The 24,315-nt window shown below is 42.1% G+C and overlaps 1 protein-coding gene across 1 annotated transcript in view; it reads left to right on the top strand.

Annotated features, from left to right (window-relative positions):
- LOC148422800 (DENN domain-containing protein 2A) overlaps positions 1–24,234 on the top strand; it is a 29,383-nt gene extending 5,149 nt beyond the window's left edge. Inside the window, exons 2-20 of the mRNA XM_088417918.1 lie at positions 7,986–8,072; positions 9,653–10,672; positions 12,708–12,835; positions 14,505–14,617; positions 15,250–15,447; positions 16,073–16,166; positions 16,230–16,280; positions 16,355–16,536; positions 17,054–17,163; positions 17,487–17,556; positions 18,594–18,671; positions 19,541–19,681; positions 19,760–19,908; positions 21,226–21,403; positions 21,934–21,975; positions 22,048–22,153; positions 22,273–22,578; positions 22,727–22,813; positions 23,220–24,234. Coding sequence (XP_088274044.1) covers positions 7,987–8,072; positions 9,653–10,672; positions 12,708–12,835; positions 14,505–14,617; positions 15,250–15,447; positions 16,073–16,166; positions 16,230–16,280; positions 16,355–16,536; positions 17,054–17,163; positions 17,487–17,556; positions 18,594–18,671; positions 19,541–19,681; positions 19,760–19,908; positions 21,226–21,403; positions 21,934–21,975; positions 22,048–22,153; positions 22,273–22,578; positions 22,727–22,813; positions 23,220–23,251 — 3,171 coding nt within the window. The 5' untranslated portion in view covers position 7,986 and the 3' untranslated portion in view covers positions 23,252–24,234. The remainder of the gene's footprint in view (positions 1–7,985; positions 8,073–9,652; positions 10,673–12,707; positions 12,836–14,504; positions 14,618–15,249; positions 15,448–16,072; positions 16,167–16,229; positions 16,281–16,354; positions 16,537–17,053; positions 17,164–17,486; positions 17,557–18,593; positions 18,672–19,540; positions 19,682–19,759; positions 19,909–21,225; positions 21,404–21,933; positions 21,976–22,047; positions 22,154–22,272; positions 22,579–22,726; positions 22,814–23,219) is intronic.
- Positions 24,235–24,315: the final 81 nt, after the last annotated feature.

Genomic DNA, 24,315 nt, shown 5'->3' with positions numbered 1-24,315 from the left:
CAGTCACGAGCGTCGATCAGATCTGCATAAATTCTATTGATGATCATTATTTCGAATAAAAATAATACACATGCAGACCTCTTATGTGGGGTGGACACCATGTGTTCATTCCTATCACCACCAAGCCGTTAAATATGCACTATCAAGGTGTCTGAGAATATTTCACGAATGTAAAAATGGCAGAAAATTCACAGAAAATTTTCCATAAGGTGTTCCAGAAAGTGAACAAGGATGGCCACGCCCCCCCGGCCCCTGCTCACCACGTAGCTCCGCCCCTGGTTGCAACACTATACTAAACAGTGATGTGATGGTTCAAAATCCAAGCTTTGTACAGCTGCATTTTTTTTTTTTAATTCTCAGTGTTTTTCAACATTTGCTGCTTCAACTTTCATTGTGGGTCAGGCCGTTGTTTGAATAGAGATTCAAAAGCTACGTCACTTACAGTATGCCAGCAGGAATTTCAGTGTCGTTTGCCAGCAAAAACGCACACACGGGATGACGGTCACAGCCACTGAAAATGTTAGCTTAGTCTCAAAGTGACCCAACATGGCGGCAAACGCACTCCATTAAACACTTGTACGCAACTTGGAGGAGCGAAATAGGATAGCAAACGTACATTTATCCTTGGCCGAGCAGCCCAGTCCTGCTTGCGGAGAAAAAGGCCGCCATCTGGAAAGGAATGCGGCCATCTGGGTTCAAAGTGGACCTCAAATGTGGCTGCGCAACTCTTTGATTTAGTCCCGGCTCGCCATATTGTGGGGAGCATTCCAAACAAAATGGGAAAAGGTTGACGCGCGCTTTGCTAGCTCGGCTTTGCGGAGCGTGTACACCACAATGTTTGATATGGATACACTGTAAATCGTTTAAGTAGTTCCAGACGCACTTTTTTTGAGGAACCGACGCTTCGAATCAGATTCTCCAGCAGGCCCTCGAGAATCGAAACTAGATTGACAGCGAATGTAGAAAAAGACCGGGGCATTCCCAGAGAAAGCAAAAAGCATGCTAACACCCTTCTCCGTTGGTTTCGGTTCATTTCCTTGGCTCGGGCTTGCAGATTTCGGTCGGCGGGTGTGTGGAGGTCAAAAAACGCCGGCTCCGACTTCAGAGTTTGTACTCCGGAAGCGCACTTTCCCAAGCTCTCGCCTCATCGAGCTCCCCCGGGATGCTGGGCGGGAATGACAAAAATCCGTGTTTGGGCTCAAGCATGTTAGGAGAGCGGCAGCGAGACCGCGAGGGAGCTCCGATGGGAATTTGCGACGAAGAAGCAGAGGAAGCCGAGGGCTACAGGAAGTTAGACGGAGAGGAGTTTGGCTTTGCAGCTCTGTTAAAGAGACTGTGGCTTGGAGGAGAAATTTGATCTGAAGCCCACAGGAGAGTGTTAGCAAGCGGCCAGGTTGCTGGAAAGATCTGGAGGGCTTCGTTCAGGTCTACAGCCACAGAAAATGGCTGCCATTTCTTAATCCCGAATTTGGAGCGTGTCAATGGAGAATGTAATGTTTTAGTTGGCTTGATGCGCTGCTTATTTCCAAATAAACTATGGAGCTCTTTTCACATTTCGAACTATAAGCCGCGACTTTTTTCTCATCATTTGAGCCCTGCGGTTTATAGTCCAGTGCGGTTTATCTGCAGTTTAGTTTTTGTTTTTTTTCTCGGCTAGCCACCAGGAGACAATCCACCGGTAAAGTAACTGGAATTTTTTTGCGGCCTTGCAAATTTCTGCAACATTAGCTTTAGCATTTTGATGTGCGCATCGAAAGATTCTTACTGGTCCACCACGAAGAGAACCGGAGCAGATCAGTTGGATGTTTCTCCTCTTATTTGAACTCATTTAGCGAGTAACGGTCAGTGTTGATCCTTAACTGCCCTTTTATCTGGCAACCTCCCGTTTATTTTTTTGTCTCCTCAGACAAAAGCTTTTGTTTATTCGATTGTCTTTATAGCTTCTGCCATGACAGCAGTAATCGTGCGTAGATGTTTGAATCAACTGCCGTCTTTATAATGTTATGACGATTTGAGCAGTTTGAAATATATCAGCATGGATTTTGAGGTAGAGTTTCCAGGTTCTCAAATGCATTTCAGCATTTGAAGCTTTCGCTTGTGTACGTCTCAAGACGTGAGTCTTTTAATTTGACGCCGACAGTTCTCTGAAAGGAGTTTAACAGGCCGAAGTAAGAGCGGTTTAGAGGAGGGCTCGAAAAACCGTTGGCATGGGTCCCTAGTTTGTGGAGCCAGTGGGATAATTGGGAGCAGACTGGGGATGAGTTAAGGGCTCAGTCGATGGGATCTTTTCTGACATTCGGGAGGAGGGGCCCACTCGGCATCTGCGAGAAGCTGTAACGTGATCTCCAAGATGAAGAGCAGGAAGAGATTTGTTTGTTTTGCCTAATAAATTTGTCCTCCTTCTCATCTAACTTTATTTCTATCCTTATTGGGTTCTTGTCTTATGATTGTGAAAAAGGCATTTTAGGCTATTGGTAAATCCCTTTTTGAGGGTTTTCACAAATGCACAAATTAGTTGTACATATATGGTCATGTTGGCACAAAACCAGTGTTTGTATCACTAGCTAAACTGTGGTGTTGGTTCGCCAGTTTGCAAGTTATGACAAATGAAGTCAGACCTTGTTTTTGTTGTGGCTCCATAGAGTTTGACTTCAGTCAAGTCATATGATTACAGTCAAGTCGTCTGACTCGAGTCTGATTCGAGCGAAGTTGTCTGACTCGAATCTGATTCGAGTCAAGCCGTCTGACTCGTTTGATTCGAGTCAAGTCGCCTGACCTGTCTGATTCGAGTCAGGTGATCTGACTCATCTGATTCGAGTCAAGTCATCTCACTGGAGTCAAGTCATCTGACTTGAGTCTAGTTGTCTGATTTAAGTGAAGTCGTCTGACTCGAGTCAAGTCATCTCACTGGAGTCAAGTCGTCTGACTCATCTGACTCGGGTCAAGTCATCTGACTTAAGTCACGGCGTCTGATTCGAGTCTGACTCAAGTCAAGTTATTTAACTGGAGTAATTTTGTCTGACTCGAGTCAGGTCAATATCGCTTGAGTCGACTAATATATGCCCCCAGTTTCCTTTTGTTTTGTGTCATTTTTACTTTGCTAATCAGCATGGAGGGGAACAAAAAACATTCATTCAAGGAAGATTTGATTTTTTTCCCTGTAAACTTGAACTTACTCCCATTTCCTGCAAGAAAACACGTCTATTCTGTTTGCTGTTATAAACACCAACAAGAAAATAACCATTCATTTTGCGGCACTCATGAGAAGCCCGCATTGGTGCGGTGCTTGGTTGGATCAGAGGCTCTGAAGTATAATTTGGTGTTTGTTTACGCCTTCTGGAACCGGCAGACTGAAAACGCAACTATTGTGTTGTATATCTCAAGTTCTGTCGGTTTTTTTTTCCTTTTTTTCTGGTCAACCAAGTTTTAGTGCTCTCTGACGTCCATCTTTTACGACCGGTGATGGAGAGCGCACAGCACAGCGGGACACAGGGCCTGTTTTTGGACCTTGGCCTGCAGGGTGCATCAATGAATGGAATACATCCAGTTCAGAACCAATACATGTCCCCATTCCAATTGCGCACGCATCCGAGAGGTACGCGCAGTAACAAAATTGGCCTGTTTGGCTCAGGGCCAAAAGCCTCGCTATGAAATCAGCTCGGGAAAGCAGCGGGGGCCCCCCGAGCAGGACAGAGACCCGAGCAGAGAGCGTAAAAGAGTGAAGTAGACTGCTGAGCCCAGATAAAATTCCATTGTTTATTTGCCTGACTCCCTTCCCTTCCCCTCCATACGTCCCTTCTTTTGCCATCAAGCCTTCCTTTGCTTCTTCTTCAGGAAGCTGAAGGAAATGGAGCACAAGAAATACTGTAGAGGAGACGGTTGAGCAAACATTGAGCGATGTATTAAATTGATAACAGACTGGGACAGCCATTGGCAAACTATGGCCCGGGGGCCATATGCGGTCCATGAAACGTTTCAGTCTGGCCCGCCAAATTTGAAGGAACATGATGATGTTATTATTCTGAAGGATATTGCTTTAAAATAGTAACTGTTAACAATAAGAAGAAACAATCAGTTTTGTTCATTTTGTTTTCAGTTAATGGAAGAGTCACTTCAATAAATAGTTTACATGGAGCTTGAATAACATTGTTGGAATGCTTTTGTTTGTACATTTCCTTTTATAAATAAATCACATGTTTTCGCGATATCCCGCAGTTTTTTTCTCCTAGATTATCAAAACGCTCCGTCCATCTGCTCCTGATCCCGCCCTTTTGTTCAATTTTAGAAACTTTTGCAGCCCCTGTGTCAAAACGTTTCGCTCAACCCTAGACTAGAATTTGGCCCTGTATAAAGTGAAATTTTTTTTAAGGTCCAGTTATGCTGTTCCAGTAATTTTCAAATGCAGTGATTGGAACAATAAAATTTTCTTTTCAAATTAAGAGCACATTAATTGGAACCTGAAACAACTGTTGTCTTATAAAGTGATTCTTTTACAAATTTTGGTATGCCTTTATTTTGTTTAGTTTTATATGGATGCACATTCTCATTTGTGATGCAAATTTCTGGCCGGCGAGCAAGAGATAATTTTCAGGTTATTTTACATTCTCTTTATCCTGGTGTTTCTTAAGAAAATACGACTAGCGACACCGCTAGAAATGTAGTTCCAAAGATGAATAAATCTGACAGGGGCAGCACAGAATTTTGTTTTAAAACTTTTCCTATGAAAAAATGCTGCACATTGCCCAAAAAATATTTCACATCGACAAGAACCAGTGCTGTCAGTGTGGGTGTGAAATGAAAGTAAAAAAAAATAAACCTCTCCTCTTTTTACAATATATGAATCCAATTACGGCATATCGTCTTGCTCCACTTTTTTTCAAATGTAAAACCACACGTTTTGTTTTTTTTTGCTTTCCACAAGCAAGTCTGCACCCTGAGCGAACGTGCTGAAATGCAGCCAGCGACTTTTGTCCTTTTTAGGCATGTAGAAAGCAGACAAGAGCGCAACCGTGCAGTTTGGGGGGTGGGGGGTGGGGGGGGGGACAGGACGATGAAGTCACGTTTAGCTGTTCCTGCAGGGCTTGGATGGTGTGATGGAGCTTTGGATCTTTATGAGAAGCAGCTGTTGGCCAGAGAGGCAAATCGTCGACAACAACTCGACAAGCCCGATAAAGTCGGCTGGGAAGCACATCGGAACTCCTTAGACAGCACAACCTTGTCACGTTATCACCAAAACAAAACACCAAAACGCCGGCAGTTGGCACATTGGCACGAGTCGGCGCTTGTCCTCACTTTGTCCGCAACTTTTACAGTCGATGGAGCATGCGGAATCTGTCAGAGAGAGGAATCGCTCTCTCAGGTGATCGCTCACCGAGTGTCAGTGAAGCGAAGCAGGTGAAATTTTTTACCTCTCGGCCTAATCGCATGTCAAGCGAGGACGTATTGTTTTCATTGCAGTTTGGTGGATTATAGGGGGGCGAAAAGACGTCACTGATTTCCAGGAGTCTCAGGGTGGTTTCACAGTAAGGGTAAAGTTACGCCATTACGGGGCTCTTTTTGTCACAATTCAGATAGAGGGAAAAAATAAGCACGTGAAATCGGATATCCGAGAGATTCCAATCAGGTCGTTTTTAAATGTGGGTGGAAATCAGATAAGCGGAAAGATTGGCGCTTTCGCCATTGGTGCAAGCCTGACTTTATCAAAATACTCAGATTGGTGGATTGCGTTTCTTCACTCCTGTGTGTCCCCGAATGACACAAATAAAGTTTATAATACTTGTGTAGTTTTTTGACCATTTTGGGTCATTTTCTTCCACATCTTTCTCGCGGTATTTTGGACACATTTCTGGGAGTGTGATAACTAAATGGTCATGCCATGTTGAACTTTGACACGTTGTCACCATCTGTATGAAATTTCAGCTCCCTATGTCTTCTCTCAAGGGTTGATGTAAAATTCCATTTGATGGAAAGATCTAAGAACTGGACAAAATACCAATAAGGGTTAAGGTCAGTCACTATCAAATTAAGTGAAAGCATGATTAATGATTTTTATTGGCATGACAAGAACAGTGCAGGATTCTTTTCAAATTAAGAGCAAATTAATTTGATCATTAATCAACGTATTGTTGTGTTATGACTCCTTTGCAAAATGTTCTGTAATCTTTATTTTACTAAGGTTTATACAGAAGCGCATCATCATTAGTGAAAAAAAAAATCGGCCAAGCAAGCAAAAAACAAGTCAAGTCACATGATCTACAAGGAACTCTAATCTTTTCAGCCAGTTACACCTTCCATCAAGATCAGGAAGAGGCCGGAGTGCGTGAAGGTCTTTGGGGTCTCAGTTTCCTGCAAAGTTTTTATTGGCCTCAGCAGATGGCTTCCCTAAGCCCTCTCTGCATTGTTATGGCGGCCATCTTTCTTCAGGGGTGATGGGGGTCACCCTAGCCAAAGATAGCCACAGGACGCCGAGCATTTGCTGCCATTTCCTGAGCGACCCAAACTTGGAAAATCGGCCAATCGGTTCAATTTTGAGGCACGGCTTGACAGGTCCCAGCAAGCGCCACGCAGTGTGAAAGAGTCAAGTCTAAAACATGTTCAGGCTTGATTGTATTTATCCTGAGGTGCATTAAAAAAATGAAAAGTGCTTTTTCGATCTGTTTTGTGGCTCAAAACATTGAAGCAGGACAAACTTTTTAGTAGTTTTTTATCTGTTTTTATCTGTACAATTTAGCAGTAGGGTGTATCATGTTCCAATTACTTTGCTTTCAATTTGAAAAGAAAATGATAGTCTTCCTGTCATGACATTTTATAGCGTTAACATAGATTTGCTGATACCTGAGAAGCCCATGTCAAATATCTAGTGTCCCTTAAAGTGCCTACCTCCATTTGAGAACCACTGCTCTCATTGCATTTTATCCATCAACTCCAGAAGATAATGTACACTCATGTGAAACCTTAAAAAAATATAGGCATCCAATGGTTTGCAAAAAGAAGACACTTATAACACACTTTAGCAATATGTTACTTCATGTTCCTGTCAATTTGCTCTTAATTTGAAAAGAAAACTTGCACAACTGGCTAAAGTGCAATTTATCCAGGTTCATTTGATAAAAAAAAAAGATTTTGGACTCAAATAAAGTGGCCTTAGTCATTATTACACAATTTATCAATAGGTTGCTTGATGCTCCAATCAATTTGCCCTTAAATTGAAAAACAGCTGCATGTTCGTGGCATTGTAAAGCATTGTTAGATATCCCGATACTCAAGGCATTTATTAGTATTAAATTAGATGCCCGGAAACCCTAAGAAAACCTTTTACCATCTCACATACTCCCTTTGTAAACCGCTATTGTAGTGCAACAGTATACTTGTATAATTCTTTGCAATATCCACTTTCCTCTTGAGTTTTGACAACCCCAGTCGCCCCAAAACCCCTCGATGTTCTCCCATTATTCCATTGTGCATATGATTACAAAAAACGCTATAAATTCTTGAGAGCTCTAACTTGCATGTTCCAATGCAGTATTTATGTTATTGATGTCATTTAAGACTAAAAAAGGGATCCATCTGTTTCCCTTCAAACATATGACCTTTGCCCAGATTACATGTGAAAATAATTTGGGAGCTACAGACCAGTCACATGATGACTGATGCAAACGTTTATCCCGTTCGCGTGGAACGTATGTGCATGTTGATGAAAATTGTCAAGTTAACACTTAAGATGGCCCCAGTTATGTCTATATCTCTTGGAGGACTTCCTCTATTTTGACATAGTCGTAATACAGCGACATTGTGCGAAATTCTCACCAGGCCAGTTGGAACAGCAGTTTATGGACATGAGCTGTGCAAATTTTTCTGATGTCATCAAATTTTTCAGTATTGCGGCTCATTTGATAAAAAAAGAAAAGAAGTGGCCCGAAGCGCCACGTGTCAAAAGTGTGTTTGATAACTTTTTTTTTTTTTCCTCTTCTTGTCTGCTCGTGCAGGATGCCAGCTGCTAGCACAATGACTGGTGGGAGGGCGCTGCTGCTCTGTACAAACACTGACAACACTATCTACCAATCAGTCAACGGGTAAGTCTTGCAAAAACCTCCTCTTGACCATTTAAAAATTCAAATGTGCCAAAATGATCATTTGCATCTGACAAAAGTCTATTGAACGTGTGGTGCGTAGCATGCTTTTTTTTTTTACTCCACCCTCCACTGACGTAAACGCGATAGTGTGACATAGAAATGGTCGTCTTGTGTATTGGACAAATTCTGGTATTTTCTATGTTTCCGTGTATAGGACACACCAACAGTTTTTGGCGACAAGGTAAAAACTATAGCAGAACAGAATGAATCTCATCTTCGGAAACGCTTCATGTTTTCTTGAGTTTGTATACAGTATGTGAGTTATATATTTGTTGCGGGTTAAGTGTCTTTCAGATTTCCCTCATTATGAGCGGTCATTGAACACCTCGCCAGTGTAATGTTGATTGTACTCGAAGCGGTTGTTTTTCTTTTTCCTCGCGATGTGGAGACATTTAGTAAAATTCCTGTGTATGAACAAGAATGGACTCGGACGGTGGTACAGCCCGCTCGCTTCTTTTACTGTAAATAATGCTGTTATAACCTCAGCTAAGGCCATTAGCTGCAACAGGCACTGGCTATAAACAGCCAGCGATAAATGAGTGAACTGTACCCGAAAATTGAGCGTTAATTGAATGTTATTGTTCCATCTTGCCGTGTGTCATTTTTTAACACAGATTATAATTATTTAGATTACAATCAACAGATTTAGTTGACAATAGAAGCGTCTGGAAGAAGCGTTTTTAGCTTTTAGCATACTTTTGTGAATGGATCTATTCATTCAGTTTTTTTCTTCGACCAGTGTTTTCTCCGCCGGTTGAGGTGTTAGCTCAGCTGGTCTTTTGTGTCCTTTTCTTCTCCGCTTCCCTTTGCCCTCAATGACCCTCATCTCAATCCTTCTGACAAGTATTCCATATTGTCATTTTGAATGTCTACCTCTTAAGTCGCTTGCTTAATCATAAACCAATTTCTATTTACTCACTCCCTGCTGTTTCAACAGCGGAAGTTGGAGGGGAGCGAAAACAGGTTACAGCCAAAGAAATAAATCCAAATTCAATTTGGACTACTTGGCGTCATGTACTTGTTTATTTTACAGAATCGGTCATTTCCCCCAAGAGATTTCCTCAAGATAGCACCAACGTCTTCCATTGCAAGGCCATGTTTCCGATGTTTGTTTGAATATCGATCATTCCGAGAACGCGCTTTGACATTTGGCATCAAAACTTGCTTTGCATGCCCACTTTTTTGGTATTGTTTAGTCTCGCCTAGCGCCGACACGGACTTAGTTCTGTGTCGAGCATGTCAACTTTGACCTTCAAAGGGCTCAGAGTGTCATGACCCAGTAATCACTTTGTCATCCCCAAAGCTAAGAATTTTTCCAAATTATTCGTCCATCTTCGTGCCTATCAGTGACAGACAAACAGCCCGTCGCTCCCTAACGGTCTTCTGATGATCAGGTGCTTAGGTCGTCATTTTTCTCGCCATCCGTCGGCAAATCGAGCGTCCGTCGGTGACGAAGAGTCCGCGTGAAATGCGAAGCGAGTGGAACGTTTCCGTTTGACGATGTTCATTTCCTTTTCCAGACTCCATTGCTGCGGCTTGAAGATTGGGGAGACTCCGTCGTCTGTGGCGCCGCAGCGCCGAGAGCCGAGCGGGCTACCAGGGGACAGATACAAGAGGGGCACAGCTGCGCGAGCTATTCGTCCCATCTCCCCCACGATCGGCCCGGCTCCTCCCGGCAGCATGCTGACTCACAGGAGAGCCGCCAGCACCAGTGACCCGAGGTCTCCCAACGTGGAGAACGGACAGTGCGGCGCTCTGATTAAGGGCCAAGTCAAGACTGCGAGTATCCGCGATAAAATCTCCCAATGGGAGGGCAAAAAGGAGCCTAGCCAAGCCATTTCTGTGGACGCCTGTCCACTTAGCGCCACGCAGAAGGAAATCGAGTCGGTCAGAAAAAAGGAATTCAAACCCCCGGAGGTCCAACGCACAAACAGCAAGAGGTTTGTAAGCTGGGACAGGCAGGACTCGGGAAAGGAAAACGCCGGAAAGCTCGGGGACGTGAGGACTAAATCTCCCGAAGGCCTAACAAACAAGGACAAAGAAGCGATTCTAGAGAGAGGACTACGGGCTGCTAAGGCAACGGAACAGCCCCAAGACAAGAAAACCGTTTTAACCCACGTTAAGAAACTGGAAAAGGCAACAAAAGAAGTCCAGAGTGGGACGTCACTGGCATTTCCAGGGAATTACTTCTGCCCGCCATCAAAAGAAGAGCTGGAAGAAACGGAAAAGCGCCTTCACGAACCCATTTTTGGCACTTTCGACGTGTCCCGTCCTGTTGGCTCCAGGTGGAGGAGAGAGGGCGATCCAGAGAACGTATACAGCGAGCCGGGCGCTCCGTCCATTAACCCTTTGCCGAAACCTCAGAGAACCTTCCAGCACCATACGCCGCCTTCTACGCCAGGTTCCAGGCTCGGTTCTTGTAAGGGCAAGAGGACTTTGCCTCCTTTGCCTTCCATTCCGCCTCCACCTCTACCCACCTGCCCGCCTCCCGGAGTTTGCAGGAGACCGTGGACAGACAGGTCCCACGACAGCAACAACAGGTAAGACGGGGTGTAAAATGTGTCTTCCTGAATGCAAATCCATTTGCTTGTGTCCACTGAGGAGGACTTTTGTCTTTAGTCTATATCGTTTGACTCGTTCTACCCTACTAAGTCCTAGTGTCCTCTTTAGAGGACATTCTGGCTTTTCCAATGATTTTTCACGTGTTTTGTGGGATGCACCTCACTGCTGTCTTGCTGAGACAAATTGGACTCAACAGTGGTCACAAATGAGTCTCAGGAGGACATTATTAATTCAAGCCTAAAAATGCAAATCAGCCATTTTTCAATGGTATAACCTCAGCGTAAAGCTTTTTTAGATTAAAAAAAAAAAAAGAGTGCTGCTCCATCTGTGTCTAATTGAATAAACTTTGGAACTACATCTGTTGCGGTATCGCTAGGCATATTTTATTCAGCAACTCATGAAGATAGATCAAGTAACATCATCCGTTTCATTTCTGGCTCGTCCGCCGGAAAATTGCGTCACATAAAAATGCACATCCATATGAGGGCATACAACATTTTGCAAAGACTGTAGTCACTATAACACAATTGAGCAATAAATTGCTTCATGTTCCAATTAAACTGCTCTTAATTTGAAAAGAAAAAACTCCTGTTCTTGCAAAAAGCATTAAAATAATTTGTTTATTCTTGCGGAAGCCATGTTAAAATCTCATTTATCCGCCGAAGTGCCTCTGTGTATCTAAGGGTGCACATATCATATTTAAGAAACGCTGCGGTTGACATTATATGAATTTAAAAGCGGATCAATCATTTCCAACCATCCACATTAGGTGTCAATGAATAACAGTGCCAGAACCTAAGTGAAGTGAAACACTACTTATTAGTAGGCATTAAGATTAAAGTCAAAATAAAACCAAACGTTAGATGTGACAAATGTACGCATAGCTCATTCCGTCTTTTAAAGGATCCTGGCTTCTTTAAAAAAAGAAAAAGTCTTGGCACGAAAACTCCATATGTAAGACCTTTTTCCACATTGCACATATTTGAGCAAAAATTGATTTTGGACAATAAGAAATTGTGTATGCAAAAGCCCTCCTCCTCCGTGACCTGGATTCTTGTGCACTTGAAGCTTGGCTTGGATGGGTTACATTCCGTACCGTATGTGGAAGCTCCACTCTCCTCAAGTCTTTTGTTTGGTTTTCTGAATGTTTTCGTCTTGAGACCCACATTGGAAATTTTGAATTTTGCACGCAACCGTTGGCAAGTTCCTTGTAAGGACTATACAAAAATGAAGTGAAAATGATCTTTTGTGATGTGTGCAGTGAATAAGAAGGCTAAAATGAGAAAAGCAAACATCTTAAAGTCCTCAATTGGAGCGTTTGTTTTCGTACACAATGCGTTTACAACAAGCTATATAAATCACCCGTGATCTCACCCAGAGATGTCCAAACTATGGCAAATGGGCCATTTGTGGCCCGCCATTTATTTTTAAGCGGCCCATGGTTATACTAAAAAGGATATCTGCCATTAATAATTTTAGGTTTTTATATTGTAAAGTTTTTCTAAATATACAAAGATGCAAATTTTCAATTGAAGTATCGAAAATTTTATGGGAACGTATCAAGGGAGGTCCTCATTGTAACCCAGTCTATTTGTGTCCGCTGTAGTGGACATTAAGTCTCAGATTGATATCAAATGATTAGCACACAACATCTTTAAAAATGCTCCTTTATTGACCAATTGTGTGCTTTATAAATTGTATATATATATATATATATATATATATATATATATATTATATTTTTTTTTAATATATATTTTTTAATATATTATATATTATTATTTATATATATATTTTTTATATTTTTTTATTATAAATTTTTCTGTATGTACCCCTTAGAAAAAAACAAAAAGTTTGGACACCCCTATTCTACCCGCATAAAAGTGATGTAGAAAAAAACACCCTGTGAGACTTTTGTGCTTACAGCTAGCCCACATGTGTCGTTAATATATTAAGGAAATATTTTGTCTGGCATTTCATATCACAATTTCCATGTTCCTGCGTCCACTTCAGGAAGTCTTACGAATTTGAGGACCTGCTCCAGTCGTCTTCAGAAAGTTGCAGAGTTGACTGGTACGCTCAGTCCCGTTTGGGCCTCACACGCACTTTATCGGAGGAGAACGTCTACGAGGACATTATCGGTAAACGACACGTTATAACATATCTCTTTTGCATGTGTGTCATGGGGGGGGAGCCATGTTTGCTCTGCTATTAATTTAGAGCCACGCTGCTCCACTTTTATTAAAAATGAGATGCCAAAACCTGACCTACATTCCTGCCTTATTGTCCGCGGTCTTATACCAACCCCACCTCGAGCCTGTTTCATATCATAACATACAACGATGCCGTTGTATGGTCAAAGCTGACCGCTGGAATAGCTGGCAGGAGGCATTTTATTGGGCGGCGGCCACTACTCATTACCGGCAACGGCGTCATTGTTATTCCCCTTAGAGTCCGTACACACCGTGTGAATGGTACAGTCCATCCGACGATCACGGTGGGGTCGCGACCCGATCCGAGAAACACTCGCCGTTGTTTGGGTTCGGAATTTTTGATGCAGTTGGCGGTCGTATTGCGCAGGTAGACGACGTGGACAGACACGCCTCCGTGATGTCTTCGTGTCTGTCAGTGTTTCCAGATGGAGTGGAAAGCAAGTGTCATCAGTATGCGTAGCTTGACACATTCCTGCCAGACTGATGCAAAGCCACATGTGCGCAGCATGCACGCAAAAACGCTCCACAGATTAGCGCGGCCATGAAAAATTGCGTGCTCGGTTCCTTTGCGAAAGGAAAAGATGGGGGGCGGGGGGTATACTCGATGTGAAAAATGTTCGTTTTCTTCAGTATTCAAGGGGAAATCAAGCCCCAAAAAATCTATAATATCTTATATTCGCCCCACCGGTCTCAACACAGCAATGTAATTAACCCATTCAGTGCCAGCGTAGTCAAAATGGCTCTTTGACGTCAATAGCCAAGAAAACTGGAATTTTTCACGTCAATAGGCGTCATTGGCCACGAATGACTAAATCTACTAACTATTGTAAGCAAGTATGCTCTAATCAGCATGTCCTTTTAGTACGGAGAGAAAAAAATTAAAACCAGAATATAGCTTGTTTCACCTCATTCGCTTTATTTCCGTCTCGTCTGCCAGAGAATTGCGTCACATGGCACCTAATTAAAACGAAAGAAAAGAAAGGTTTCATGTTCCAATTAATTTGCTCTCAATTTGAAAAGGAACACTTTAAATTAGATTTGCTGATAATACCGAATCAGGGAAGAAAATAATGCCCGTTTCTACATTGCCGCGTTTCCAATTCAGCGAGCTGTGTGCAACATCCAGTAGGTATGACCTCATCGAAACTCTGCAAGTGATTAGATCTTCTTGGAACAACACCATCGCCACATCATTTCCCTCCTCGTCTTTAATTTCCTTTCAACTTTGTCTTACATAAAACGGCTCACATTTTAGTTCCAATAAGTGTTTGGTCTAACAAGAGTAATAACTCATTTGTCCCCAAATGAGACGCACATTTTATCTTTGGACTTCTAATCCATGGTGAGATGCTTGCGCTATTACGGGCCGTTAAAATACGAGGGGCAATAAAAAGCCAAAGAAAAATGCTACTTTTGTTGGCGTCGGCCGTTTGATTCTCGGTTGCCGCAACGAGCTGAGTAAGCACGCCGAGATGTCTGCTTGCTCGCTGCACATCTGGACCTGGAATTGTCTGGCTGATATGGAAATATTTTGGGGGTGATCTTATAAAAGGCTGTTTCATAATCTAAGTGCCTCTGTTTTTTTTCCTTCCTGAAGACCCCCCATCCAAGGAGAATCCCTACGAAGACATTGAGCTGGAGAGAAGTTGTCTCGGGAGCAAATGTGTGTCGCCTGTTTCCTCCTCGCCCATTCCTGACACGCCAACGAAGGTACGACAAGAATTCCGTTTTCTATATTGCTTTCTTTTTCGGGTACTTCCTCCACAATTTGTACAAACCTTCACAATAGACTACATGTGAAAATGACCACAAAAAAAAAGAGACGTCAAGTGAACCATTTTGATTGCCTATTGGAGCACTTTTTTTAAATTGTTTTTTTTTTTTATCTTTCCGTTTAGTTTATGAAAAATGACAGCAAACAACAAAAGACTGCTAGCATCTATTGATGCTAGCGATTAGCCTCGGCTCCAAGCACTAACCTTGGAGCTGCGGCTAATCACTAGCAATACGTACGATGTAATACAACGTCAGCCTAATTAAGTCTTTTTAAGGTGTGATCAATTAGCGTAATTAGCAATTGAGCTTGTTTTCACCTTGTTGACAGTGTGTTAGTCATCTAAACGTGAAACTTGAACATTTGTTGCTACGCTAACTTCACTTTCTGATAGGACACTAAATAAATGGGTATCTAAGGTAGAAAAAAAAATTCCTGCATATTATTTTTTTTTTTTTTAAACGAGTCTAATTACTCAAGGTGTCTTCTCACAAACAAGGTTATACAAAGACGTTGAATTCATTATTAGCAATTGAAGTAAAAGCTTCTACTGTCTTTGCGCCAACAGCTATGCTCCAAGCCTGGCTTCTTCAGGCAAAACTCCGAGCGACGGAGCTTCAAACTCTTGGAGTTACGCAAGAGCAACAGGGACGCCGGAGTGTCCTCGCCGTCTCGCGCCAGCCCGCCCTCCACGCCCAGTAGCCCCGATGACACCCCTTGTCTCTCGGGAGACCCGTACAACCGGCGGCGGAGGAAAATCCCCAAGGTATCTCTTGCCTAAGAGCAGGGCTGTCACAGTCATTTTTTTTTTTAGCTCAGGGGCCGCATGGAGGAAAATTTATTCTCAGGCGCGCAGGACAGCAAATCATGCCGCAGTATATAACCTAAAAACGTTTTTTTTTTAAATTCATTGAACAGTGACATTGTTCATAATGGAAAATATGGCTACACCAGATTGGGTAAAGTAACTTCTTTTTTGGCTCCTATATATCCCAAAATAGCATTTTTTTTCCGTTTAATTGCATGAAATTAATGGAAAATTTCTATTATCATTTTTCCATTCTTTTATGAAACACATATTTTAAAACAAATGATAAGATGGTTCAGGCCACTCTCTCCACTCCGATCCACCGCTTCTGCCTTCCCCAACACTTGAAAACGTGCCAGCTACCGTTTCAAAATCTGTCGGAATTAAGTTGTTAGCGCCAACAGCTCAGGAGTAATGGCGATTTTGAAAAACATCTTCCGGGCCTGGTTAAACCTATTTGGGGCCGTACCTGGCCCACGGGCCATATGTTGGACACCCATGTCTTCGAAGCTTCATTGAAAGCGCGAGTTGGAGCCTGGCAGATTTTTGTTTTAAAAAGTCCTTTTCTTGACCCCCCCTCCAGATGGTGATGAAAATAAATGGTATCTTCGAAGCCCGGAGGGGGAAAAAGCGCATGAAGAAGGTGTCGCAGTCCACTGAGTCCAGCTCGGGGAGAGGTGAGGGCATTACTTCAACGTTTTTGGTAGGGGACACAAATCATGTTTGTCTTTTGATCGTAGTGACAGACGAGAACAGCGAATCAGAAAGTGACACAGAGGAGAAACTCAAAGGTGAGAAGAAGCCAGAAAAAAAAGACACAAAAAGACATCTTTTGCATTCTATATTTTTTTTCTCGCTCCTTTAGCTCATAGCCAGAGACTGGTGTCGGTCCAGTCCATGCTGAGGCAGATGGGGCGCTACCGGACCTTGGACAAAGATCTGATGGAGGACAGAAAGCTCTTTGAGTACTTCATCGTGGTAGCCCTCCATAAGACCAAAGCCGGAGTTCCTTATCTGCCGGAAGTCACGCAGCAGTTCCCTCTAAAAGTAAACGAGACAACATTTGCTAAATGCAAACACACAAGCATTACTTCGGCCACTTAGAAGTCTGAAAGGATTTTGATGGTGGTGTCAGAATGAAGAGACTGGAAGGCGGAGTGATATCTTGAAATAAGGCCGCTATTGACCTGGTATCAAAAGTCTTTTTACGTGTTATGAAAAATAAAAGTAATTCCCCGAATATTACTGAATATGAAAGATTTTCATGTCTTTTAATACATTGTTTCATACTAAAAATACCAAAGCAAAGACAGTAATGTACATTGAAAACAAATTCTGAACCTGAAGAAAAAAACTTTCCGTTTATGAAACCTGGCAGATATATTTTTATGAAAAAAAGAGGAAAATTCTCAAGTTTTCATTCATGCTTAACCACTTAACCACCGCGGCAGTTTGGTTCAGTAACTTGCACTGGCAGCGAAAGCGCTTATCAAAAAAGACTGACGCTATTACAAGCGCTCTTTGAGAAAATATAATGATAACCCTGTTGCGTTTTCCAATCCAGCTTGAACGGAGCTTCAAGTTCATGCGGGAGACAGAGGACCAGCTGAAGGTCATCCCTCAGTTCTGCTTCCCCGACGCCAAAGACTGGGCGCCTGTCGACAACTTCCCCAGGTCGGTCGTGCCGTGCCATATTCTGCGTTGTTAGCATTAGCTCCAAACTAGAAATAGCCGCTTTTAAGGTTAGCGCCCTTATTTGCGACGTCACACTTGGTTTTCTTCCTGGGAAGTTTCAATTCAAAAGGTTCAAAGTTCAACATTGTTTCGAGAGCCGGGCCCAGACGACTAATAATTAGCTGGAGGTAAATGATACAGGGGTCAAGGGGTCACATGCGTGCATACCAGCAGGTCAGGTATCAACAGATAAGAAAACTGCTGTTTGTGTTCAAGAATTCTTCCTTTTACTCATCATGTGTGAATTTTTATCATATTTCCAGTGAGACGTTTTCATTTGTGCTGACCGGCGAGGACGGAAGTCGTCGATTCGGCTACTGCAGACGATTATTGGTACGTATGTAAAACCGTCTGACTAAACCTACATGTGGTAGTGATGGGAAAATGAAGTTCTATGAAGCACTTTTTTTTTTTTTTTGCTCCTCTAGATGGCATTCCTGCTTTAAAGATGCAGTGCAAATTAATTGCATTTCAATTGTGTTAGCTTTTATCTTTAAAGCAAGCGCGCCATCTAGAGGAGTAAGAAAAAATTCACAAGTGGTTCATGAGGCTTCGTTTTCCCTCGCACTAACTTGTGGTACAAGGCTGAGCACTGGTCACTTGTAAATGGAAATTGAAGCCTCACGAAGCACTTTGGATTTTTTTTCTTGTTCCTCTATGTAAAATGTCTCACTAACCTTGGCCAAAAGACACACAATTGACTATTATGCACTACTTGTAGTAGAGATGGGAAAATGAAGCCCCATGAAGCGCTTATTATATGTATTTTTTGCTCCTCTAGATAGCAGTCTTGCTTTAAAAATGCAATAGAAATTGAAATCATGTCCATTTCATTATCTTTAATCTTTAAAACAAGACCACCACATAGAGGAACAAGAAAAAAATCACAAGTGGTTCGTGACGCTGAGCACTGTCAACTAGTGATTGGAAAATGAAGCTTCATGAAGCATTTGTGGTGAGAGGCTTAATAACAATTGAACTACTGAATTTACGTAAAATGGGTTCATGTTTGCGTGCATGCTAGATCATAGGCAAAACATTCCAGTCCTTGAGGGCCGGTATCCTGCATGTTTTCCGGTTTTCTCTCCCCAACACGTCTCATTTAAATAATTAGCTTATTAGCAAGCTCTGCGGGAACTTCAAAATGATCCTAATCATTTGAGTCATGTGTTTTTGATAGCGAAGGTTTGAAAACTAGCTGAATGCCGGCCCTCAAGGACCGGAGTTTGACACCCGTGTTCAAGATGCAAATTTTTGGTGTTTAAATTATGATCCTGTCCATGTAATCCTGCGAGCCACTCAAACCACGCTGGGGCTTGCTAGTTTTCTAGCGCTAACAGTCTCCATGCATTCCTCCTGTTGATCTACAGCCCAGCGGTAAAGGCCGGAGGCTCCCCGAGGTCTACTGCATCGTCAGCCGCTTGGGTTGCTTTGACCTCTTTTCGAAGGTACGGTCCAAGCAAATGCACCCGAATATGCCTTCGCATACAAAAACCGGCATGACCACCCCATGCGCCCGCAGAGCCACACCCTCCCCCGTGTGCGGTCTTGTTCCCCGGCTCGCCTTGTAGTTCGGGCTCCAGCACAGAGACGCGTGTGTGTGTGTGTGTGTGTGTGTTTAGCTGCTGCGGTTCCTACAGTGGAAATGAAAGATTTACAGGCATTCCTACTTTAAAATGTCTGTTTACTTACACCATCGCTTCATTAAAGTAGCTAGTAAATATGTCCTTGAAGTGGTCTTGTGCTTCGCAGCTCTTTTTGTTCAAGCTACTCCTACCACCTAATGATGAATCAGTTTTATGATATCATATTTTAATTGTTCTGTAAACATCGTAAATTTGATTTGGAACTGCTGACACTCGTTTTGCAAATCATCTTGAATGGAAATGACTTTAATATTCTCCAGCCCCCCAACCTCCAAAAAAGCATTTGGTGACGCAAGCAATGACACTCTTCTTCTTAGTTTGTTCCAACAATTATTTGTAAGTATAAACATCATGGAACTGTCCAGCCATCATACTGTTCAGGAAGCATACAAGCTCTGTGTTCCAGAGATGAATGTGTTTTGGTCCGAAATGTGCAAATCAACCCCAGAACAAAACCTAAGCTTCTTCCAAAATAGCATTTCTGTCAGGGTTCATGAAATTAATGTCAAGTTTCTGTTTTTCTAATGTTGAGCTCCAAGAGAGCAGCCAATACTAGTATCGGCTGTCTTTGCGAGTACAGATACCTTGAAATAAGGCCAGGCATCTGCTCGATTCTGATACTTGGTATCACTTCTCGCCCATCCCTAATATATGTATATGTACGCTGTCAGATCCTTGACGAAGTGGAGAAGAGGCGAGCCATCTCACCCGCATTGGTGCAGCCCTTCATGCGAGGCATCATGGAGGCTCCTTTTCCTGCTCCGGGGAGAACCATCAGTGTGAAAAATTTCCTGCCTGGCTCTGGGACAGAGGTTGGATGAGGACCTTAGACGCTTTTGCCGTCACCTCCAAATCCTGTTCTCACCTCTGCGCCATCTTCCCCTTTTCAGGTGATCGAGCTGTGTCGGCCGTCCGATTCTCGCCTGGAACATGTGGACTTTGAGTGTCTCTTCTCCTCGTTGAGTCTGCGCCTGCTCCTGCGAGTGTTTGCCTCCCTGCTTCTCGAGCGCCGGGTCATCTTTACTGCTGATAAGCTCAGGTTGGTTTCACCGTCTTTATTACATACAATATAGTTCATGATGGGAAGACGAAGCCTCATGAAGCACTTATGATGTTGCGTTACAAACCCATTACAAAAGAAAATGAAAAAATATCCTAAAAACAATATTGTCCGAATATTTATGGATATAAACATTAATGAGGGATTAGCTCATCTGCTTTAGTGGGGAACATGGTGTCACATTCTTCACAGCGGAACAACAAATCCCAAAAAATAAAAGTAACAAGTGTAAAAGGAAGGAATGGCGCTGTGTTATACGGTCGCCCGGGAACAATGGCGGCATCCTTGGAAAAGCGTCATGGCTGCCAGAGTAGAAAGAATCAGGCGGCCACACAACTTGCTGATGCTTTTAAAAGTCCGCACGGGTTGGAGTAGCCCAGCGGCCCCAAGCTGTGCCACACCTGGTTCAGCTTCAGCGGCAGCAGACATTTAATCAGGATTTAATGAAAACAATGTGGGGCCCGTGCCTCGGCTCTGATGGACACACATTATTGTGCTAGAATATCACGTCTCTAAGGAGGGTTAGGGGCACGCAGGAATGCCAAGAATATGATTTAGACTGAAAAAAAAAAAGGAAGATCTGATTTTTTTTTTTTTTTTAATTTTAGAAGTCTTGTTTCTGCATTTGTAATAATAATAATAATAATAATAAGAATGAAAGAACAACAAGATAGAAGAACATTTTATTTTTATTTTTTATTTAACATATTTTATATATATTTAAGATAAAAATAAATAAATAACTTTTTTTTATTTTTATATTTTTTCTCAAGAATTGTTTTTTCCCAGAAAGAACTTTTATTTGATGATTGAAAGGTATTTTTTTTCTTGAAGAAAAAAAGCCATCGTCTTGTGACAATAATGACACATTTGTGGTATTATATTACTGTTATATTATAAATTGTATTTTTGCTTTTTTTTCCATTAATAAAAAGCAACTTAAATGAATGATTATAAGCTAGTGTGAATTTTTGCAGGAAAAGAAGTTAGAGGATCAGTCTTGTAATATTTCCATCTAGCGAGTGGAAACTTGGTCTCCTCAATATTTTTATTTTAATGAATTACATATGAGCATAAGAAACAAGCTGCGTGTTGCCGGGCCATTATTTTCCCGAACGCAACATCTCAGCCAAACTCAAATGACATATTTCAACACAATTTTGACAATGAGCCATGGCACTTTGCTGCTATCTAGCGGTCAAAACATGCAACTGCATTAGCTTTCCATCCATTTGTACGTCTTTATTGTGCAGTTTTCAAACTCCGAATGAACGATTCCTTCTCGTGTCTTGGCAGCACCTTGTCGCAATGTTGCCATGCCGTGGTGGCGCTCCTCTATCCGTTCACCTGGCAGCACACGTATATTCCTGTCCTACCGCCTTCCATGTTGGATATCGTGTGCACCCCGACCCCCTTCATCGTCGGACTGCTCTCCAGCTCGCTTCCTCGCCTTAAAGAGCTCCCGATTGAGGAGGTAAAAACAACGGATAAGGAGCTGGTTTTTAATTTCCTCGACCATCATTGTTTCTACATGTATGCGCAAATTTAATGGGTTTTAATGTTCTCTTTTCAAATTGAGAGCAAATCAATTGGAACACGGCGCCACTGACCCTGGATTGTCATTAGTGATGCAATTTTATGAGAGACAAACCAGAAAAAAAAAATATGTTACATGGTCTATCTTCTAGAATTGCTCAATGTGGTTATGAAGCTTAATGAATCAGACATGGAAGGAACAAAATTTTGTTTGATGTAATTTTGATTGAAATTTTCAAAAATGCTTTGCACAGGTTAGGCGGTAATCGGCTGAAAAGAATTCATTGGCGCTACATCACTGAAAGGTTTGCTGTACTGGTAGATTATCATAGTGGTGGTGTGGCTCCCTCTAGCGGTACATATGATAATTGAATATATTTCCACTGGGAAAAAAATGGGCACAGCAACTGATTGAAATCATCTTTTTTTTTTAAACCAACAATTCTAACTAAGTTATATTTCTCACAGGTGCTGGTGGTGGACCTTGGCAACAGCCGCTTCTTACGACAGGTAGAGCACGATCTTCAATCGGCGCGGATGCGTTTTTTTTCCCGCCTTTACCATACTTTTTTCCACTTATAGATGGACGACGAGGACTCCATTCTCCCCCACAAGCTGCAGGCGGCTCTGGAACACGTACTGGAGAAGAGGAGGGAGCTGGCCTCGGACAAAGGAGACCTGCTCAGTGGTGACCATTTTTTTAAATGCAGAGTTAGATTGTGGATGGTGGAGTTAGCGTTACTTTAATTTTGGTGCGTGCATATTTTTGGACAAAATGGAAGTTGGGTGCTTACCTTCTCCTCCCAGACTCCAGCTCCCTCAGCACAGTGGTGTCAGAGGCGTTTGTGCGCTTCTTCGTGGAAATGGTCGGCCATTATTCCCACTTCATGGGCGGGCCGGAGCGCGAGGACGAGTTGTCCATCTCATCTCCCTCGTCGCCCAGTCCCTCCTTCTCTTCTACGCCCTCCTCCTGCTCCTCATCCTTTCAACGGGAGGCCTTTCGGAAGGCGGTCACCTCCAAAAGTTTGAGGAGGTTCCTGGAGGTGTTCATGGAGACGCAGATGTTTACAGGTTTCATCCAGGAGAGGGAGCTGCGCAGACAGGGCCTCAGAGGTACAGGACTATAAAAGAAGAAAAAGAATAGTGTCAGATCATTTACTTCATTGTGTTCATTCGTTTGGGAAGGTGCTGATGTTTAGGTCTTCTGGTGTTTTCTTCACCTCAGGATTTTCTTGATGAAATCGTGTCGTTCTCCGTCTAGGTCTGTTTGAGGTGCGAGCGCAGGAGTATCTTGACTCGCTTCCCGGCAGTGAACAGCGAGGAGTTAACAAGTTCTTGAAAGGCTTAGGTGAGACGTTAGTTTGGTTGTTCACCAAATTTTGGTCCCTCAAGGGAAACTCGAGCTGTCATTTGTTGGTCTACGAAATAATCTGCAAGAAATGTTGTCGCTTTAAAAAAATGATATTCTTCTGAGAGCCAGTCCATTCATTTGTGTCCACTGTAGTGGACATTTGGTTTTGGTTTATATCTTTCGACTCATTGGAGATGTACTGTTAAGTCCTAGTGTCCTCATTAGGGGACATGCTAGCCTTTATCTTTTCTCATGGGATTAACTTTGCTGAGATCAAACGGAAACAACAATGGACACAAATTAAAAGGTTTTACTTGTTATATTATTATAAATTATTATAAAAGTATACTAATATATTCATAAACTGACATTTTTCCCCTCATTTTTTTCTTTTATTTTTTAGGAAACAAGATGAAATTCCTCTCCAAGAAGTGACCTATGACCTGGTGAACTCATACATTCCAATTCATCCCCATACAACTTTTAATACTACAACTTCTTCTTCAACAGGAGGCTTCAAATTAATTTATATTTTTTAAACTTTTTTTAAATCAACATAATCGCCATGTTGTGTGTGTACAAAGACATCTCCTGTAGTTTGTTGATAGGATTTATTTAACAAGATCTAGACTTGTTTTTTTTGTTTTCTTGAATAAATTAATTGTTTTGCGAGTATAGGGATGAGCACCAAATGAAAGGAAATGTGAAGACGAGCAAAAAATGAATGTGAAGGCGTCTCTCGAGTGTCCAAAGTTCTGATGGGGGGATGCGTGAAGATGATACGTTTATGTGGTGGGTCAATCAGTATCTTTAGGTTCGCTTTAACCTTTGTGAATGAAACTTTATAAATAAAGTTGTACATTTGTATTTGATGAAAAAAACAACTTTCATTTGTACTCCAGTGTTCTTGGTTTGTTTTGACAACTGAAAACAAATCCTCGATCGGAGAAATGACGTGAATTTCCAAACCGATCAACAACATGGATTGTAAATCTGCGTTAAGTTTGTAACATCGTTTAAATCTGTTGGACATCCTGAGTTCACTGAAGGAAGTAATTCCGACTATCGCCGCTAGAAGGTAGCAGTAAGTCACACGATTTGCACACAAACGGATTGGAAACAGAATAAAGTACGCATATTTTTTAAATAATAATTCTTTATTATTATATTTTGATTTGTCTGAGAGATTTCATGGATACTTTTAGTTATTTATGTAAATGCTCGGCTTTAAACCCGAATCAGAATGAATACGTTGAATGTTGTTTTCTTTTTTAAACCGTGTAGATGTAAATGATTTTTTTTTTTTCTCCCAAGCGTTCACGTTACGACAGGGGAAATAAAACATTTGGAGACCCTGTGTGAATTATTTTAATGGTTGACTTTCAGCATTCACGCAATAATAAACATTTCTGACAATTCTTGGGTGTCTGCATTCACACAATGAAATGCTGTCATTAGGTTGAATTACTGACTATTATTATTGTGTATTTACTATTATC

Source organism: Hippichthys cyanospilos, chromosome 6, assembly GCF_059441005.1.
Source record: "Hippichthys cyanospilos isolate Australia breed blue-spotted pipefish chromosome 6, RoL_Hcya_1.0, whole genome shotgun sequence".
NCBI lineage: Eukaryota > Metazoa > Chordata > Actinopteri > Syngnathiformes > Syngnathidae > Hippichthys > Hippichthys cyanospilos.
The sequence above is the reverse complement of the archived record's forward strand: the minus strand, read 5'-3'. Positions and strand labels throughout refer to the sequence as shown.